The sequence below is a fragment of the Mesoplodon densirostris genome, chromosome 18 (assembly GCF_025265405.1).
Source record: "Mesoplodon densirostris isolate mMesDen1 chromosome 18, mMesDen1 primary haplotype, whole genome shotgun sequence".
Lineage (NCBI taxonomy): Eukaryota > Metazoa > Chordata > Mammalia > Artiodactyla > Ziphiidae > Mesoplodon > Mesoplodon densirostris.
Window position 1 is genome coordinate 59,124,897 of NC_082678.1, and position 18,871 is coordinate 59,143,767.

The 18,871-nt window shown below is 40.3% G+C and overlaps 1 protein-coding gene across 2 annotated transcripts in view; it reads right to left on the reverse strand.

The window, feature by feature from the left end:
• Positions 1–7,979: 7,979 nt before the first annotated feature.
• Positions 7,980–18,871, reverse strand: part of VMP1 (vacuole membrane protein 1) — a 132,496-nt gene continuing 121,604 nt past the window's right edge. For both annotated transcript variants that reach the window (XM_060080659.1, XM_060080658.1), the window contains exons 11-12: positions 9,937–10,039; positions 7,980–8,817 (exon numbers count right to left, since the gene is read on the reverse strand). In XM_060080659.1, the coding sequence (XP_059936642.1) occupies positions 8,674–8,817; positions 9,937–10,039 (247 nt within the window). In that variant the 3' untranslated portion in view covers positions 7,980–8,673. The remainder of the gene's footprint in view (positions 8,818–9,936; positions 10,040–18,871) is intronic.

Sequence of the window (18,871 nt, forward strand, 5' to 3'; positions counted from 1 at the left end):
GCAGTTGGGAGGACGCCCTCGTACTTGGGAATACTAATGACATCTGGGTTCTAGGTGGCTGCCACTGCTGTCTAGGCTAGCACTACTGGAATCTTGGACTCTAGTAGAAATATACAGGAAACCACACTGCCAAACTTTTCTCCTTATAAAGACAATCTATCCAGGAATTACCATCCTCCCAGTTCTCAGAGGGAGGATCCATTGGCAAAGCAGGCAGGATACAACTGTTGAGAGGAATTTTAAAGCAGTTTCCTGTGGCTCCAAGGTCCAGTCACAGTGCCATTCTTCAAGAACAGTGCCACATAACAAGGTGAGGCTTCGATGATCACTTACAGGAAAGTACAGCGGACATACTACTCGAGAATTCTCTGAAAAAGTCAGGTGTATTCTCCGACAGGGAGTGGGTTGAGGAGTTAGGGGAACTGACATACACCCCTACACTAGGCCCCACCATTCTAGTGGTATCTTCCCTTCATATGTTCAAAACGGAATAGTGACTCTCTCTCTCAAACTTGGTCCTCCTCCTATATTCCTGGCTCGGTGATCAGTGATTATTGCTGTCTTCTCAGGGTTCTCTGGTGCCTCCTTCATGTATACTCCACCTCTTTCACTCCACCGTTACCTGGACTCTACTTAGGTAGCACCTCCTGCCTGCCTTTGAATCTCTGCTGCTGCTTTACCTGGGCTGTTGCAATATCCATTCAGCAAATACTGTGTGTGACCCCACCCTGTGCTTGGCTCTGAGCACACAAAGGAGAGCACAATAGTGTCTGCCCTTATGTGGCTTACGTTCTAGTGGAGGAATGAGCAAAAACAAGAAAATGGACTAGTTGTGAATTATATGTCGGTACTTTAAAGGAAAAAAAATGAAGCTAGGCAGAGAATAACAGAGGTAGAAGGCTCACTGGCCTTGTCTCACAGCTCCCTCACTGGTGCTTTCCTGGTGTCTCTCACAGGGCTTTTCCCTCACCCCAACCCCTACCTGGCAATTCAAATGCCACGTCCTCATGAAACCTTTTCTGATCCTTCCTAGTTGGCAGTTTTCTTCCTCTTCCCATTTTTTTTTTTTTTCTTATGGCCTTCATCTTACTACTCTACATTGTAGTTACCTGCATATTTGCATAACCCCCAAGAAGACTGTAAGCTCCTGGAGGGAGATCATTTTTCAACAGCTTTGCCTCTTCCCTATATAGTACTTTAAACTATTAGAGAGGTTTTTTTTGTGTGTGTGTGGTACGCGGGCCTCTCACTATTGTGGCCTCTCCCACTGCGGAGCACAGGCTCCGGACGCTCAGGCCCAGCGGCCATGGCTCACGGGCCCGGCCGCTCCGCGGCATGTGGGATCCTCCCGGACTGGGGCACGAACCCGCGTCCCCTGCATCGGCAGGCGGACTCTCAACCACTGCGCCACCAGGGAAGCCCTAAACTATTAGAGATTTAAAAAGTGAGTAAAAAAAAAAACTTTTCCGGGGCCTCCCTGGTGGCGCAAGTGGTTGAGAGTCCGCCTGCCGATGCAGGGGATACGGGTTCGTGCCCCGGTCTGGGAGGATCCCATATGCCGCGGAGCGGCTGGGCCCGTGAGCCATGGCCGCTGAGCCTGCGCGTCCGGAGCCTGCGCGTCCGGAGCCTGCGCGTCCGGAGCCTGTGCTCCGCAACGGGGGAGGCCACAACAGTGAGAGGCCCGCATACCGCAAAAAAAAAAAAAAAAAAAAACTTTTCCCCCAACGTGGCTAATACCACTACTGGCCCTAACTGTTTCATAGGGTTGTTATGAAGATCAAATAAAACTCAAGATGTGACAGTGCTTTAAAACAGAAAAAGGTCTGTGCCTTTGTACGGATTGCTTTGTAATCATAATTATAGCAAACATCACTCTGGGAACCTGCCCACACAGGATGGCCAAGAGCACAACTGGCTTTTCTAACCCTTGGTATAGGGACACACAAAAGCTGTTCATCTGTTTAAATGCAAAACTTTTTTGGCTGTGGCCTTGACTTTCTGCTGTCTCCCTTGTCCCATCACCTACCTTGTGATCACAAGATGAAACAAGTAAGCAGACGCTTGGACTTTTGCACTGGACTTCTCCACAGAACTGAGTGGCTAAGAGCCAGAACGCCTGGGTCTGAACTCTAGCTCTGCTTCCGTGCTTCCTCCAGCAAATCACTGAACTTCTCTGCCTTAATCCTCTCATGGGGCTGTTGGAAGGATTTAAAGATTAAATACAATACACATAAAACAACATTGGAAACAGTGCCTGGTCCAAAGCAAGCAAGCAATCATCAAAGTTACAGTAAATCCACGGTGCTTCCTGGTACAGGGCACATCAGAGTAGGTTCCTGGGAGCTAATCTTGATTGCTGGTGTTGTGTGATTGTGTACAAAGAACATACTGTGGAGGGGACATGGGAGTGGGAAGGGCCTGGTGCAAGGGACAGGATGGAGCACTGCAGTCTGAAGAGCGTCAAGAGTGTGGCCAAACCCTGTGAGGTTAAGTAGAGAAAGTCTGGCTGCTGTAAGAGGTTTAGGACTGTCACTCAAGTGAAAGTGATTCTCAAGACGCTCCGAGGTGCACTAAAAAAACGAAAGGCACAGAAGGGCCTCCTCTCGTTATTTTTGGCTTTCATCTTTTTAAGGTGAAAAGAGGTTGAGAACAGCAAGGTTCTCTGGTGACACGGAGCGTTGGGCTTCAGCACTTACTGCCAAGAGAAGTGAACCTGAGCTGCTCTTTGTTTCCAACACAACCTGGTGAGGAGCCAGAGAAAGACAAGAATAATCTGAATAGCCATTCCCCCACCTTTGGGGAAAGGCAGAACCCATCCCTCTTTTCAAACTCGCTCCACAAAAACAATTTTTCCCTCCATCAGAAACAGACTGGGACACAATTAAGCAATGCTGCTGGGCTGAGTCAGTCAAAAGTGGCCTGAAGGAAAAAGCTGCTCATGCTGTTCCCTAAAGGGGGATAGATGGCAACAAAGGGAAATGACGTTTGGGATTAGGTTGGGGGGAGAGAAAAGTGGCCGTCAGAGGCCTCCTTGAATAAACAAGGCTTTTCCCCAGAGGGCTTTGGGTGGAAGGCCATCAAAGCAAGCTGTCCATACTCCTCCCTGGAAACTCTCAAAAGGCCATGACTATTAGCTTAGACAGGTGGCCTAGGGGTCCCTCTCGGCCAAAAATGCCCAGAATAAGCCCGAGCCTTCCCCTCAAGAATTCAGGAATATGGTTTCCAACACAAACAGATACTACATTGTCGAAATAGTGCTGGAGTGTATCCAAGCCTTCCCTTTATGTCCTTTGAGTCATTTGGAAATGGTTAACAAACGGGTTGAACACCTGGGCTGATTACCCCAGAAGGGGATTTCCAAACAGACTATGCTGTAAAATCATCTCTTCCCTTCCCAAAGCAATTCAGTTCCACTTTCTCTGAAGTGTGCCCTAAAGATTCCAAATTTTCTAACTACGGTCGATTCTAGGCTTACTAAATTACAGCAGCAACTGCTGCTGACACAAAGAAACAAGGAGCCAAGCAACTCTGTGCTTTTTAAAAAGGTTTTCTTTAAATTAAGAGGAACAGATGTCCAATGTTTCAAAAAGCCACACATTTGTGGATTTGGCTGACAAACCCTCTAAGCTGCATTTCATTTCTGTTCCCAGAGAGTCAGCCAGCCACTTAGAACTGACTCACTCTCTCTGGGCCACAGTTTGGGCCAGTATCCCAACTACAGAACTAGAATCCCAGATCTCAAATAAATCCAGGGTGTTAGGGTAGATAGTGGGGGCCATCTAAAACAACTTTTTTTAAAATTTAATTTTAGTAGCATCAACACCCACACAGCAAGCTGTGGAAGGCCAGTAGGTCAGAGAAAAGGAGCAAACAGTTGGCACTTGACTGTCCCAGCGCCACAGTTCTAAAGGCAATGAGTAAGCACCTACCCAGAACACGTTTCTGTTATAATCCCTCTTAGGAGTACTGGTTAAATATGCAAATACATGTAGGTTATATGCTGCACTTCAAGTCCTCACCCTCAACGCAAATGCATTACCTTAGGTGAACTCCTGGCCTTGCTGGGAAGGGAGGGACAGGAACCCAAGCCCCTGACTACCAGATAGAAATGACTCAACTGCTTCTAGAAGTTTAAAGTACATTATGTGCTTTCTTTTCTTGCTGTCTTTGAGAATAAAGGTACAAAACACTTCACATGCAGCAGTTTTGTGTAGCATTTCATTGACTATGTTTTGTGACTACCAGAGAAGCTTTGATCATGTGAGCTAGAGACGGAATGTTACTTGGCTTTCAAAAATGGCTATTAAACTCCTGCTTAGGTTGTCTTAACTTTTTGTGAGCACATTAATAACTAATTATTTATCAATAAAATAAACCAATCTTGTGTGTTTTTGTAACAGGAATGAGACTTTCAGGTCTATTGAGGAAGACCTGGCGTGCCACCAAATCAAATTTTTCTTTTACTGTTTAAAACCTCTTTACACCCAGCAAATCTCACTGGATATTCCAGGTGGAGCTTTTCCAACAAGGTACTAAAAGCTGATCATTCCCTTTTTCCTCATCTACCTTCTAGTTTTTTTTAGTATTAACTGTCTTTATAATAAAAATAAATTAGAAAATGTCAACATTTAAAGCTGGTAAGATTAGACAAGTATTTTCAGTTATTCATAGTAAATTTTGTGTATCTGTGCTTTGTACCTTAACTAGGCTAGCTGGGAGCCTATTTTTATTTTATTTTTTGTTAAGTAAGAAGTTGATTTATTTCGAGAGATGCATAACAGTCTGTCTCAGGCTCGAGCAGCCATGGGAGAAACACACTCCACAAAGTGTGGGCCATCTCAGAAGCCGAGAGGCCTGGAGAGGTATTTTTAGATTTAAGAAGGTTTTGGTCTTACTAATCAAGTCATTAGTTCATTAATTTCTGCTTTTCTTTTTATTAATTTGTACCTTGGATTTAGTTAATAACTTCTTTAGACAGAGCATATCTACTCCCAAATGAGGGCATATACGCAGACAGCATCTATTTATTTACTTATTTTAAAATATTTATCCTTTTGGCTGCACTGGGTCTTGGTTGCGGCACACAAGGGATCTTCCTTGTGGTATGCGGACTCTTAGTTGCGGCATGTGGGAGCTAGTTCCCTGACCAGGGATCAAACCCCCGGCCCGTGCATTGGGAGCAGTCTTTACCCACTAGACCACCAGGGAAGTCCCTGCAGACAGCATTTTAAATCCTACTTTTTTTTTTTTTTTTTTTTTTTTTTTTTTTTTTTTTTTTGCAGTACGCGGGCCTCTCACTGCTGTGGCCTCTCCCGCTGCGGAGCACAGGCTCCGGACGCGCAGGCTCAGCGGCCATGGCTCACGGGCTCAGCCACTCCACGGCATGTGGGATCTTCCCGAACCGGGGCACGAACCCGTGTCCCCTGCATCGGCAGGTGGACTCTCAACCACTGCGCCACCAGGGAAGCCCCCTACTTCTGTTTTTGAAGTGAAGTGAGTAAATGCAATGTTGTAAAATTCTTACATGTGTAGCAAATGCTGTCTTTGGTGAATTAAAAAATTGGTAACATACTAACATTTACAGCTTCTTTACATTTTATCTGATCTAATCCTTAGGACAACCTGGCTATATATCTCTATTTTTATAGATGAAATCTAGGCTCAGTTAAAAACTTTCTCAAGGTCACATTATGTTAGAGGCAGAGATCTAAACCATCATTAACAGACTAATGCACAGGAGGCAAACGGCGGGTTTCAAAATATATGGAAAGGTTTTTTGATGCTAAAAAGGGGACTCCATGAGCTCTTGACACACCGGTCAGTCAAAACACAGTTCACCGCAGTTTACAAGAGGGCAATCAGTTATTATTATTATTTTTTAGCTTAATGAGTAATTTGTACTTAAGGAATCACTTTGAGTAACAAGCCTCAAGCTGTCCTACCAAAGCTACAGGCAGCACTGAGCACACCGGGAACACAGGCTGAGTTTGTTTGTAAGGAGTACTCGCTACTATATACACTGAATTAACTAGTGTAATTCGGCAATGTCACTTCCAGCCTGTCGTCTTCTGGATTTTTAGAGAATGCAAATAGTGGCCATTGTCCAGATGAAATTAGAATTCTCCCTTCCTTCTAAATCCCACACTCTGGATTATGGTTGTACAGAGAATACAGAAAACACTGCAAGTTCCCACATGGCATTGCCTGAGGGAGGTGCTCCTCAGTACTTTAGGGTATAAACCCTGATGTGTTGTACTGTATTGTGTTGCTTGTCAGTCACTGAGTTGAGACATGATAAGACACTGCAGATATTTAAGGCACAAAATGAGACTTAAACAAAGTAGAGATGGAATCAAAAGAATTCCCAGGCCCTTTCTTTTATTTGCAGTAACATCAAACCATCCATTTACAAATTTTCTGGTTTCCAATCAGCTGGAATTAGCTAGGCATGTCTTTGGGATCATGTTGTTTGCGTCCACTTTGGTGGATAAAAGAAAGGAACAGACCAACCGCAGGAACAGAAGGGTAGCACACTGCTCCAGCTGGAATCCAGCAGAATCACCTGAACATGTCACACCTGAACACTTAGTGGAGGGAAGGAAGACGGCTGCTCTTCTTTTGTTTTCAAAGCAAATTCATTTGCAAGAGCGAACAAGCCATCATCACAAGTCAAATGTATGATATAAATCACTTAGACCTTCAGCCTAAGAAACAAGTCTTTGTTTTTCTTATACTTTACCCTGAAATAAATTTACCAACAATTCCCAAAGACTTAGTACAAACAGTACAAATCATATTTGCTGTCCTCTTTCCTTTCTTCAGACAAACATCAAATAAAATGCAGGTGAAGGAGATGAAACACAACTGGAAGCTGATTTAGAGACTTATACTAACACTAAAGAATCTAAAAAATTATACTGGTTAATGTGAATCTGTTTAAAATAAAGCATTTGGGTACTGCTTTTCATGTAAGTAACTGTCATACTGCTAGAAAGTTTCTGTGTGGGGGGAAAAAGACTGTTAAGAAGTAACCTTTCCAAAACCCACAAGGCACGTTGCTTGTCCTTTATTTATTTAGCTTTGATCACAGAGACTATCCCAATTTTCCATAGAATCCTCATGATACTGCTACAATATCATGGCATAAAAGATTCAAAGTGCCAGTAGACATAAGGACCAGTTTTTTTAATCGTAAACCATGATGCTCGGTAATGTTTGAATGGGAACATTTGATATGGATGGTCAGATGAAAGATACCAAAATGTCAGACAGCCCATCGACTGCTGTTGCCATGAGATTCAACAGTCAACATCAGTCTGATAAGCTACCCGACAAGGTGGTACAGCCATGGAGATGTCACGACGGTAGGCAAAACAAGCAGACATTCAGGCGGGACTTGATAAAACCAGGCATTTCTGGCCTGTTGAGATTTAAACCCAATTCTACACTCAACATAATGTCAGTACCAATTTTCCTAAAGGAAAAAAGTGAAACTGTTTATTTTTTCCCAAGCAAAATAAAATGACCAAGTTCAACTAGAAACATCCCAAAGGAAAAACCACATAAGAACAAAACACTTACTGAAGAAAGGCAAGAAAATTAGGTTACATATAAAAGTAAATTTGTCTGTTAAAATCAGAGTACGTGCTGGGCTAAAAATTAAGATATGAGAAAGCTTGTTTTTTTAAAAAATGAGTCATTTTCCTCTCCATGTCCTTTGATGTGTATACTATCATCCCTCCTGTTTTCACAAGCCAAGAAGTCCCCTTGATATACCAGTCCCTAAGGTGCCATTTCAGCAGTGTGTAGCCAGCTGCCCAATTCCAGCCCAACAAAAAATGCTTTGGTGGTGGCCCTTTCATGCAAATAAATGAAGGCTTAAGAAACTGCGGTTGTAGGTGGATATGGCAAGGTTGCATTTAGTTGGTAGAAGCTAAAAGGAAGTAAAAATATCAAAACGCTCAAGAAAACGGACACAATTTTGGAATGATCAAAGATGTCTTTATAAAGTTTTTTCATGACTCCATTCTAAATATACAGAATAAAAAATGGTGTCAGCTCATTTGCGAGACACCAACAAGATTTTCCTTATACTGTCTCAAAATTGAAAGATCAGTTTCCCAAGAGGGTGTGCAATGCATCATAAAATGTCCTTTTTTCAAAGGTGGAATAGGAAGGGTTGGGCAAGATGGCATATTAAATTTTACCATAATAGACATGCAAGACTGTTATCCAATCTAGTATAATTTATATACACTTTTGATGACTTAGAAAAACAAAGAAGTCATTTGTGACAAGCCTAAAAAGCTTGACATACTTGACATACTTAGGAACCGTTTTTTTTTTTTTTTTTTTTTTGGTGTCCGGAATTCTTTAATTGTACCATGTGGGCCTTTGAAAATAACAAATAGAAGGCCAGTTTTTGTTAAGTTTGCTGCTTAATATCACATTCCACCCTAATAAAATACAATTTGGATTGAATTGACGGTGGATACCTTACCTTAACAAAGGAAGAGTATGTCAGTGCAAGATATGGACTAAACTGCTTTCAGGGGAAAAAAAAAATTAAAATTGATACAGGTTGGAAAAGGGAATTTTCCTTCCTGGTTTGGAGTCCTCCCAATTTAAGGCAGAACCTGTCCATTTAAATTTTTGCAGTTAAAACTTTTCTGCTTATTTAGTTTTCTCCTCTGAGTTCAACCGCTGCTGGATTCGTCTGGCATAACTTTGTGCCATGGAGTTAATGATGGACAGGATGAAGTAACACACCATTACAACAACCAACTTCTCAAACATCCAGGACAACCAGTTTTCTCCCTGCAGGAAGAAAGGCAGAACAATCCACAAGAAATGCTTCATTAGTTCAGTAGTAAAAAGGGGACCACCTACCATGTTTTAATGAAAATAATGAGAACCTGGAGTTTACAAGTTATAAAGCCTAAACAATTAAAAATGAAAAGTCTTGTGTCTTCAGCTACTGTGAAATCTACATTCAGGCCTTCTTATACCCAGCTATTAAGATTTCACTTTGTTAGATATAAAGTCAATGTTGATTCATATAGTTTAGAATGGGGTGGGTGTGAAGTCATCTCTTATCTTTCACTACATAAAGTCTTTGATTAAATCTTACTATCTGAAGTCACCATGGAGATACTTGCAGAGTTGTGTCAAGATAGTTACATGTATATATATTCTTGTTCCAGGATTAGGAGCAGCTTTTAAAATATAAATGTTATCTATTTCTGGAGTCATGTTTGGTCAACTGAGGGCAGCAAAGGGCCAGGTAAAGAGTGTAAGGCCATCAAAAAACAAAAAAACAAAAAATCCCCAACCAAACAAGGAAAACACTATGCTTCCTTCAAGTTTCCCATTTCAGGTTATTGCTTACTCATCCTCTTCTAGTCATTTCCTTTGCTGCAGAACTGTTTATAGAAAAGGCAGGCTTAACTTAATTAAGTTTTTAAGTTCAGTTATGTTAACAGCTTTGGTTTATATTAGAAAAAAATTATTTTCCCATCTGTGAAAAGAAAAATAGAGCAAAAATGAAGGAAGATATTCAAATGAACTCAGTAAGTCCAATACTTTGTTATGCTATAAAATTTAACTTTTTAATTCACTTGGAAAGTATACTTGCTACTTATAAATAAATCATTTAACATCAAGGTAATAACTCATTCTACATAACAGATCCATTATTTTCCATTAGCCCAAGGCTTGTTTTTGGGAGAAGATGTACAAAATAGAAGTTATCAATACATTTTCTGATCTAGACAAAGGCACATTTGCCAGTAGAGAGTAAACCGAGCCTCAAACTTCTGCTAAGACTGACAAACCTCACTCTATTTGCCTAAAAATGCCAGTGAGTGCTGTGAATGTAACTTCGCCCTGAAACTGTGGGGGGTGGGGAGAAGAGAAGAAGATAGAGGAAAGTCTCACCTGTGGTGTGCCCGTTTCGCTTTTGTGGTGAAGCTTCTGACGCTGGGCCTCCAGGTATTCCTGGAATGGCTTCTGCAGAGATGGACCTATGCCAGGGACAGCACTGGAAGCAGGGTACAATAACCCAAGGAAAAAGATACATTTGGGAAGAAAGGCAGGAAAAATGTTAAAGAAAAATCCACTTACCGCCTCAACTCAAAAAGCAGGGATTAGATAGAAGGAGGAAAAAAACCAACAACAAGCAGCAGAGCTGGCGAAATCCTGTGAACTCTTTTCAATGGATCAGAATTCATCCTTTCACAACCCCATAAAGGAGAAAAAGCTCTCCCTCCAAAAATGTTTAAGAAGAAAATAGGAGCTGAGAGTCCCTTCTAGTAGAAGAGTTAGTTCTCAGAGTGAGGCCAGCTCTCAGCTGATGCTGCACACTGGTGTGGTACAAAGAATAAAATGAATGACTTCTGAGAAGTCTCACATTTATCACCACCAGTTCCTGTAAGAACTGGTTTGAACCGATTAATAAGGAAATGACTTATGCTTGTGTCATCCCTAGTTGAAAAAGAAACTGCCCGCCCTCTCTCTGACTTGTCCCATCTTCTCAGAGGGGGCGGTCCTTTCTCAATCCAAGTCCTTATTAGGACAATCTGTGCGTCATCCTTATCCAAAAAGAATGCATTAGCAAATTTGGGAGGCACCTCCCACTAGTCAGAAGTCAGTGATTAACAAAGGAACAAAGAAGGGACTGCGAACCTTGAATCACTTCGTGGCTTATGGTAGATGGTTTGCACAGAAACTACACTACATTTTACTAAACAACTTGTTCTGAGATGACTGGGACAGTGATCTCTGATAAGTCTATGTACTCGGAGCTCCCTCTCACCTAGAATATGTGGAGATAGTGCTGTTAAACCGGTTTGGCAACTGTAGGTACCAGGCTCCCGTTTTAGAAATGCTTGCAGGCATTTTAAAAAAATGGTAACTTGGGGCAACTTAGAAAACCAAACATCTCTATTTTCTATACCCTTTATTTTCTCATCTGATAATAATAGGGCTAAAAGCTAAGTGAGCCCAATCTTTTTCCTGGGGCCAGCAAAAGGTATTTTATGTATTTGCAACAGTGCCTTATGTTCTCCTTTTTAAAGTAAGTATTAAATGAACTTCACTGCCCTTTTTCTAGAACAATTCAGTTGCTGCTTTCTGTAACAAAAAGCAGGAGTAAAGGAAGAGAAATTCCTGGCTCCTGTGTTTACAAGAGGTGAACAAATACATAACTCCTGGCTGATACTTTTCTTTGATCCTTTTAATTATCAACCACCACACCCTTAATGGAGTCCTTATTTTATATCCAACACTGTAATTGGTACTATGGGGAAAGAAAAAAACTGCAAGAAATAGTCTATGTCCAAGAACTTAAAATCATTACAGGGATTCAAAACACACACACACACACACACACACACACACACACACACACACACACACACACGACCTGATTTACAAACAAAAGAATTTATAAGTCAATAATAAATTTCTCAACTTTTTGGTACAGAAGATATATTCCAAAGAAATTGAAGGGAAAAAAGAGAGATCAGTGTGGGGTGAAGTTGTTTAAAAAGTCCTTTAATGAATACTGAAGGATATGTAAAAAGGCCTGGATAGACATATGTAGTAGAGGCAATGAGTGCATTGATGATTCCAGAAGACCTGTATGACAGACATCAAAGATGGAGAAGTGGGACTTCCCCCGTGGTCCAGTGGTTAATACTCTGCACTCCCAATTCAGGGGGCCTGGGTTCGATACCTGGTTGGGGAACTATATCCCACATGTCGCAACTAAAAAATGGTCCTGCGTGCCGCAACTAAAGATCCCACATAAGTAAGTAAATATTAAAAAAAAAAAAAAAAAAAAAAGACGGAGAAGGGAGGGAGACTGTGGGTTAAGTCCTCTCATAGACTTTTACGTGGCCTTACATTAGTACGTTAAACCAGAAGAGCTGTCTCTGAGCTCTGTTGCTGTTTATTAGTAATGATTCTTCTACAAAGGAGCAACAATAGTACAAACTTTCTCTTTAAAACAGATTTCCCTTGGGTAGTTCTTTATATAATGCATAAAGGAATGCAAATAGTTCATCCACTTACACTTCAAATAAACCACATGAATATAAAAAAAATCCAGTAAAATAAATGCACAAAAAGATTGGCTTTGAAGATTACAGATTTATAAGGACTTTCCTTCAGAAATTCTTTTGGCTGCAGGCACAGCTTGCAGGATCTTAGTTCCCCGACTAGGGATTGAACCCAGGTCCATGGCAGTGAAAGTGCTGAGTCCTAACCACGGGACTGCCAGGGAATTCCCAGAAATTGATTCTTTCACCCTTAATAACAATAACTTATGTCATTGTTTTAAACTCCCAAGGATGGCTATAGTCAAGCCATTTCTTTTGAAAGTTAAAAAAAACATTTAGAGAGGCTGAAATGATTGTATGCTTATTTGAACAGCTAGGTTGTACAAGAAATGACTTGAAAATTCCCTTTTTGATGTCCTCCAAGAGTTGGGTTCCATTATGTGTCTTGTTCTTTCTTCAGACTTCTAACTTCAGACTGATGTTAAGCAAAAATATGGCTTACAGTTTTCCTCAAATCATTCTTGGGCTCCAGGGTCAAGCCATTATTTAAGGAGAAAATTAAGAACCAAGACCCAATGGTAGAAAGGTTCTACTTTGCTGTTGTTGTTGAGGGGAATGAGGAAGGGACTGGCAACAATCATTCTAGATTCCCTTCAAAATAACTGGAAACCATAAATGATTTGCCATTGTAAGTCCATTAAGACCTACTTTTTTAGCTGATAGAGAATATATGTCATTACACATTTACATGATGTGTAACTTTCAAAGAATTATCTTGGGCTAATGCAGAGATTAATTTTTCAAGGGGCTATGGTGTTTGTTAAATGCTTTAGAGAGTTTCTGGTGGTGGGATGGGAGATTCAGTTTTTCATAAGAGACTAGGAACAGGTGAAAATAGAGAAGTTAAAAGTTTTAACAGCAATATATTAACCAAAACTATTATGAACAAATGCCACATGATCTGAAAAAATCTAAAAAGTTAGCATATTTGAAAACTAGGTATTAAGTGTTACATAATGAATTATTTGTCAGGTCCTCTTAATTTTTTAAATATATTCATCAAAATTTTAGTTTTATTTTCATTTCTCTATGACTACAAACAATGGCTTAAGGCCACACATGCCTCAGCTTATACAAAGCACTCTTATACTAAAGTTTTCTTAATTAACACGAAAGTTCTTTAAGTTCTTTAGATAAAAATTGAAATTAAAGCTTTCACTCTTAACATACATTTAAGAGAAACAATAACACCATCTCACGACTTCATCCCTCAAGTTATTTTCAAGCAGCAGACAGAGGTAAGAGTCCATTCTGACATTTAGGATTAATTTAAGGTACACACATGAGGAAGGAATAACTTGCATCACAGTTCAGTGTCTTTTTATAGTTGGCTCAGGAAATAACTTAAATGCCATTTTCTGAAAGCCATTAAATTCAGAGTACCTTGTGCACCTGGCTAAGGACCCTCATCTCAACCCATGGTGGGTGGGTGAAGTTCTCCATCTGCCATTAGGTGCTGATTAAGTTCAAAGTATTAGAGTTACTATTTTCCAGTCAGTGGTTGGATTTAAATATACTTAAATTAGCCATAAACAGCCATTTTCTCTAGGTGAGAAAGCCTTCAAGAAGAAAGGAAAAAACAAAGGAAAACAAAAGCAAGAACAAAATTGATCTCATCTACTTTTGTTGCTGTAGACCTTCAGCATAGTGGGTAAAAAAATTTTTGTGGATAGTAATATCTTGATATTTATTTTCTTGGCACACACATTTTTCAGATAATATAACTCATGAAGAAACAAATTTCCAACAAGTTATTCTAATGGCAATTTTTGAACTTTTGTTACTGATTTTAATAAAGAAACAAACAAACAGAACACCTCAGAAAATGCAAACAAAAGAGGGGAAAGAAAGTAAAGAAAAAATTCCACATAAGTCTAATAAACCCACTCAGAGCTCAAAAGTGGTTTCATGGGAACAATATTTTGCCATGCTTATATACCTAAGTATGTATTAAAACAAAAACAAGACAAACTTCTTTGCAAAATTCTGTCAAGGGCCCTGACCATTATGCAAACAAAATCTATTATTTTTCTATGTTTTTTAATGCATCTGTGACTCTGTTTGTGGAAATCACTTATCTGATAAGAAATCTGTATTTTAAACTCTCCCCATATTGACTCATTATAAATAAAGGTCTGCATTGTGTTCCCACAAAAAGCCAGAAAATCTACCAGAGGAAGCATCACAATTGGCAGAGGTTGCATAGAGTGGGTGATGTGAGTACTCCAGTTTTTCACAATGCTTACATTTTCATTTTATGAGCATACACCCATTCCAAAAAATTCATCGGTCATTGTTATTCTGTTTTCAAGGGACTCCTTTCAAATTTTGTAACTCTCAAACAAATTGGTTCACCAGATATAAAAAACACACCATTTGATTTACTTTGAATCTCTTCTCCAACACGGACATAGTCATCAATCTAGGACTTGCTATTAAAAGACCTGAAATTTTCCTGTTCATGATTCTGTTTGGATTTTTCCACCCAGATGAGTATTTTTTATTATTATGTGCCATCATAAAACTGGGGCACAGTGCTTAGTAACATAGAAGTAACATAAACTTTTAAAAAATTGATTTGTCTTGTTTAGCCCTATTTACACAGGGCATATATAAAGGTTAAGCAGTGGAAATGCCTATGGGAATTAAACAGGTATTAATAAAGTAAAGTTTTAATATAGGTTCTGCTTTCTTAGCCATTTTTTTTGAAGATCTTAGCATTAATGTGATTATGTAAGTCATATCATTGGCGTTCCAGAAAACATACTGTCTGACATGGATTCCTAGTAAGGCTATAGGGCAGTAAGCCTTTATCTTTCTTAGAAAAAAAAAGTATGGGCAAAAAAAATTTTTTTAACCTTCGTTTCACTATTTGTGCAGTACTTTGAGGCTGATTTATTTAACATTCCTCTAATGATTAATCAGAACATGGAAATAACACTCTCAGGGTGTGGTTAGTTAAACCACAGAAAGCTTATGAATGTGAGAAAATGTTTTTAGAAGAAGATTCAGGTCAGGGGTAGTATTAAAAGAAAGGGAAAGGAAAGGTTTAATCAAGTCTACTGCTGCTATAATTCAGAAAGCATAATAGAGATCTTTTGAAATAGACTACTTTTTGATAGCACCAAAAGCAGCTTTTAAGGGCAGAGGAGCCTAGACCAATGGTCTGCGAACATTTTTGATAGATGTATAATACTTACGCAAATAGTAAAATGTACAAATACAAATTAAAATGGATAAAATATGGATGAAATCTTAAAATTTTTAAAATTGTTACTAAATGTCTTACTAATTATGACAGCTTTCATGCTATCATTAGCAAATATTTCTGATTAATGGGACATAGAAGAAACAATAAATTGCAGCATGCCCACTGTAAGCCCCTTTTGTACCATGGAACTCTTACTCTAACCCTAGCTTATTTTTGTAATCCATGATTTGTGATCTTCTGATATGTGGACTGAGGGAGTGCCAATCAGACTGATGGTAAGCTATATCCTCCATGTATGTATAGCCATATAAATTATATGTACATATACTACCATAATAATGTTATGTACATTACAAAAATACACAAAAAAGAAAATAACAAAGATGAAAATAAATATAAATAGAAGTTCTATTTTAGTCCCACTCCAATGGTGGAGACCACTGGTTTAGACCAGGAAACTAAACTGCAAGGGATACAGATACTATACCTTGTTCCCAAAAGGTCAAAAATATCTTAAGGCTTAGTTAGCAGACCAACTCAAGGCAAAACTGTTAGGTAACATATTAGAGAAAAGAAAGCTATTTCTACAAAGATCCAGATTAAATGTCTCTCTTTTGCTCATCCTTCCATCCTTTATAGTGGCTCCTATAGGCCACTATAAAGAGGGCCTTTAAGAACCTGAATAGCCAAATCTCGAGAGACTGAAATCCTGTGCCCACAGTTAAACTTATATTTATGTTTAAAATGAATATCAGGGTCTTTAGAATTTTCTTTATTGGGTGAGGATCATTGTATGTAAATGTAAATCAATAAGTCAAATTTGACTCCAGAGAATTCTATCAATTGAGATTGAGATTTGTCCTGGGAGCTGAGAAGTAAGTACAGCCGTAAACAGACTCTTCTAGACTGAAGCTACAGGCTCTTCTGCTAAAGAGATTAAATTTTACAATTAAGGTACTGGTAGGATATATTTTCAGGGATGAAATAAAAGCCCCTCCCTATCCCACCTCCATTACATGCTGATCTGTCTTCTGAACAAGAGGCAGTGACAGAACGGTAGGTAGAAGTTCAGTGACAAGATGGCCTAGCAAGTCCCTTTCTTGATAACAGTCTTATAAATAATTCTTTGTTTTCAGACACGTGCACATGTTGGTCAAACACCGTAGAGTTAAACACCACACCGCCATAACCAACCCCACCCCCGGCCCTGCCCCCACTGGGCACGGAGGCCAGGATCTAAACAGGCTTAACGGTTAGTACTTTAATGAGTTGTCATTTCCTGTCTGATAAAGATTCTCACAGTATTTAACCACCAGTTTCCCTGGGGCCCCGACCAATACTAGAACTCTATTCATAGTGACTCAGAATGGATCTCAGACTCCTGGCCTGATTCAACAATGATAGATTTCCCTGCAAATGAAAAAAAACAAAACAAAAAACGTCTTTCCTCCCTAGGTAGACTGCTCAGGAGAAGAGGCAGGCAAGGCAGAGGGGAGGTAGTTTATCAAACAATCTTTCTGAAGAAGCCAAAGGCCATCATGCTAACATCCATTAATATTTAGAGCTTTTCAGTCCTCAGAGATTAGAGAAAGAAAAAAGAAAAAAAGATACAAATTGATCCCTAATTAATCCATTAACCCAGGAATATGACAAGTAAATGAACTGGTGTTGGCTGCAAATAAACATATTTAACCCAGTAAAAATGGGATCCAGTAATCCCATGTGACTGAAATGAAAGAGTTAAAATCGAGGGCTTTCTCATATATGTAAGTTTGTATTGATAGTCTCTGGCACCATCTAACATTCGTTGTGATTCAACCTCAGGATTTGGGATTAAAACATCTTGAATTTCATTCACAGCTGTGCCCCTTTCAAATTCTTAAAACCTCTTTGGTACTCAAGTTAGTCCATTGTGCGCCGAGTAGAATTATAAACACGTGACGCCATCAGTTTCCTGGCCGCTGTGTAGAAGGAAGACCACTGCTGTAGCCAGAAACATCAGGTGCGCTGTGTCTACTGCCTCACAGCGTATTTCCATCATAGGCATCTTTCAGAAAAAGTAACCCTCAATTGTACTTGCTTTTCTTCTTTTAAAAAAATTATTTATTTGTTTATTATTGGCTGCATTGGGTCTTCGTTGCTGTGCGCAGGCTCTCTCTAGTTGCAGTGAGCTGGGGCTACTCTTCTTTGCAGTGCGCAGGCTTCTCATTGCAGTGGCTTCTCTTGTTGCGGACCATGGGCTCTAGGCGCACGGGCTTCAGTAGTTGTGGCACGCGGGCTCAGTAGTTGTGGCGCACGGGCTTAGTTGCTCCGCGGCATGTGGGATCTTCCCAGACCAGGGCTCAAATCACGTCCCCTGCATTGGCAGGCGGATTCTTTTTTTTTTTTTTTTTATATATATATATTTTTTTATTTTACAAATTTAATCAGTTATACATATACATATGTTCCCATATCCCCTCCCTTTTGCGTCTCCCTCCCACCCTCCCTATCCCACCCCTCCAGGCGGTCACAAAGCACCGAGCTGATCTCCCTGTGCTATGCGGCTGCTTCCCACTAGCTATCTACCTTACGTTTGGTAGTGTATATATGTCCATGCCGCTCTTTCACTTTGTCACAGCTTACCCTTCCCCCTCCCCATATCCTCAAGTCCATGCTCTAGTAGGTCTGTGTCTTTATTCCTGTCTTACCCCTATGTTCTTGATGACATTTTTTTCTTAAATTCCATATATATGTGTCAGCATACAGTATTTGTCTTTCTCTTTCTGACTTACTTCACTCTGTATGACAGACTCTAGGTCCATCCACCTCATTAATTAGTGGATTCTTAACCACTGTGCCACCAGGGAAGCCCTGCACTTGCTTATGAACATTTGGAATTGTTTTCTATAAGAATCAGGATGAAGGTAAGACCTCCTTACAATGAGCACATACTCTTTGAAATACGCTATCATTAAAGGGAAGCTTTTGAAAACAAAACCTCATCTCAGGATTCTGAGTTGAGCAATAGAAGCCCAACAGGCATTTATGTTAACGAATGAGGGCCGAGCTAAAGAAGTGGGTCTACAAGAACCAAGTAAAAGTGATTGGCTGCTAAAACAAAACCCTGTTAAAAACCAACGGATTTCAGTTACAGAAAATGACACACGGATGGCAGCTTTACAGGGTGACAAATCCATCTGCGGCTGGTTGGATGACCCCCCGAGTTCTAAGAAAGAAAGAAATCAGCAACAGGGACCCGCAGACCCAAAGGTCAAGAATAAAGAATAGTTTGCGGAATTTCAAATTTAAGGTGAAATAGCACGGAAGCTCACTGGCCTTTATATCATTCAAAGTGGCTTGAGTGTGAGTGAAAAAAGTGACAGTACTGGGCTTCCCTGGTGGCGCAGTGGTTGAGGGTCCGCCTGCCGATGCAGGGGACACGGGTTCGTGCCCCGGTCGGGGAGGATCCCACATGCCGCGGAGTGGCTGGGCCCGTGAGCCATGGCCGCTGGGCCTGCGCGTCCGGAGCCTGTGCTCCGCAACGGGAGAGGCCACAACA